The sequence below is a fragment of the Alosa pseudoharengus genome, unplaced genomic scaffold, assembly GCF_046254945.1.
Source record: "Alosa pseudoharengus isolate Yale_2024_CS ecotype anadromous, Long Island Sound unplaced genomic scaffold, YU_APseudo_1.1 YU_APseudo_1.1_scf_24, whole genome shotgun sequence".
Classification (NCBI taxonomy): domain Eukaryota; kingdom Metazoa; phylum Chordata; class Actinopteri; order Clupeiformes; family Clupeidae; genus Alosa; species Alosa pseudoharengus.
This window is the reverse complement of record NW_027468689.1, coordinates 3149530-3152029: the sequence shown is the minus strand read 5'-3', so window position 1 is coordinate 3152029 and position 2500 is coordinate 3149530. Positions and strand designations below refer to the sequence as shown.

The window sequence follows — 2500 nt, the reverse complement described above, 5'->3', positions numbered from 1 at the left end:
CACCCCAAGCACGTAGGCCAGAGAGCATTGTGATTGTGTGTGTGTGGTTGATTGTGTGTGTGTGTGCTTGTTTGTTTGTGTGTGTGTGTGCTTGTTTGTTTGTGTGTGTGTGTGTGTGTGTGTTTGATTGTGTGTGTGTGTGTGTGTGTGTGTGTTTGTTTGTTTGTGTGCGTGTGTTTGTTCGTTTGTGGGTGTGTGTGTGTTTGTTTGTGTGTGTGTGTGTGTGTGTGTTTGATTGTGTGTGTGTGTGTGTGTGTGTGTGTGTGTGTGTGTGTGTGTGTGTGTGTAGTTGTCAGTGTTGTTAATGGTAATTGATTTTGACAGTAACCTTGATGCGCCAAGCTCAATTCCTCTATGCCAAAACAAACTCAGCGCTAGTGTGGCAAAGCATCACTGTGTGTGTGTGTTTGTTTGTGTGTGTGTGTGTGTGCTCAATTCCTCTATGCCAAAACAAACTCAGCGCTAGTGTGGCACAGCATCACTGTGTGTGTGTGTTTGTTTGTGTGTGTGTGTGTGTGTGTGTGTGTGTGTGTGTGTGTGTGTGTGTGTGAGTGTGTGTGTGTGTGTGTCAGCTTCCAGAGGGTCACTCTCTCGCCTCTGTGTGTTTATCTCTGGCTCTAATTTAAGCCATTGAGCTTTTGGTCTTCTTTCTTTCTTTCTTTCTTCCTTTCTTTCTTTCTTTCTTTCTTTCTTTCTTTCTTTCTTTGTCTTTCTTTTTTTAACTGAAAAATACATCTATCAATCTGTCTATCCATTCATCCACCCATTTATCTATTCATCTATCTATCCATCCATCCATTCATCCATCCATCCTTCCATCCATCCATCCATCCATTCACCCATCCATCCATCCATCCATCCATCCATCCATTCACCATCCATCCACTCACTTGCCTCCTCCCTCCTGCAGAGCCCCACTTTGTGTCGGCGTATGAGGTCGGCCGCTTCACCTACGTCTTCCTGCGGGAGACCGCGGTGGAGTACGACTGCGGGAAGACGGTGTTCTCACGCGTGGCGCGCGTCTGCCAGAACGACGTGGGCGGCCGCTTCCTGCTGGAGGACACGTGGACCACGTTCATGAAGGCGCGCCTCAACTGCTCGCGCTCCGGAGACATCCCCTTCTACTACCACGAGCTGCAGAGCACCTTCTTCCTGCCTGAGCAAGACCTCATCTACGGAGTCTTCACCACCAACGTGTGAGTACTCACACACACACACACTACTCACACACACACACACACACACACTACACACACACACACACACACTACACACACGCACACAAACGGGTCAATAAAGTGACATGCAGATTTCGGTGTCCGAGTCCGTTACTTCGGTTTAAAATTATTTTAAATGATTCATAACAAGCATCATTTTATTCCATAAGTCCTGTATAATTTGTTGTTGTTTCATAAAAATGATATTTTATGTTTTGTCATCTCAAACCCTCAACATGTCAACGGTCCAAGCAAATTGGTTAATGTAAAAAATATTAAATATAGAATTTAAAAGGTAAAGAAATTATAAATAAATAAATAATACCTTTCAAATAAACAAAGTTTGGAATTGAGGAGAGACAGGATATGTAAAATGCACACACATACACACACACACACACACACACACACACACACACACACTCCAACGTCCCTGCTCCTTGATTTAGGTCCTGTCTATGTCGGTGTTTGTCCAGATGCTAGCTGTGGCCCTTTATAGAGAATATCAATTTATGGCCCACAGGACACCGATGGGCTCTCTCACTAATTTAAACATGTCAGAGCAGTGGCGGCTGGTGGTATTTTTTTCTAGTGAAGCAGTTATGAAATTATGAACAATGAACATTGTGCCTAACACACCTGCCAAAGTTGGTGAGGTTGCATGTATGAGACACACGATGACGTTGAACTGTCTGCAATGGCATAAACAAAAGCTATGTTGTTTGATCAGTAAGAGAGCTCAGAGTAATTTGTTGAGAAATCAAGACCTGTTTACCACCATCTCAAAGTACAGGCCACAAATGGGATGTAGTAGGCCTAAGACTGGACAAGACAGTAAACAAGGTTTATGTATTATTATTATTATTATTATTATTATTATTATAAGTTTGCATATTTTTGTTAGACATATTGCTTGCAAAGACTAGGCTATCTATGATCATGCCCCAAAAAAAAAACATCTCCACTTTAGCACTAATTAGTGACTAGGTAAGTCTCTATATACTGAAAACAATACCAACTATATTTTCTGATCTTGATATAAGATGAATAACACTTGGTTAGACTGTATTAGATAACCAGTTTTTGCAGTGTATTAATGCCAAATTGTTGATGTCCACAACATCTTGAAACAACAACCTTCCAATATTCTAAGCTACTAATTATGCCCCATAAGCAATGTCAAATTCAGTAGCCTATTAAGAGACATATTCTTGCCTCTGGGATACATTAAGAAATTATACCATGACTGCTGCTCTGGCATATGTTTGACCAACCGGTTTGTT

General features: G+C 41.9%; 1 protein-coding gene across 1 annotated transcript in view; it reads left to right on the top strand.

The window, feature by feature from the left end:
- The window catches only part of sema5bb (sema domain, seven thrombospondin repeats (type 1 and type 1-like), transmembrane domain (TM) and short cytoplasmic domain, (semaphorin) 5Bb), a 97435-nt gene that overhangs the window by 60808 nt on the left and 34127 nt on the right, over positions 1-2500 (top strand). Inside the window, exon 8 of the mRNA XM_076302852.1 lies at positions 911-1196. Within this exon, the coding sequence (XP_076158967.1) occupies positions 911-1196 (286 nt within the window). The remainder of the gene's footprint in view (positions 1-910; positions 1197-2500) is intronic.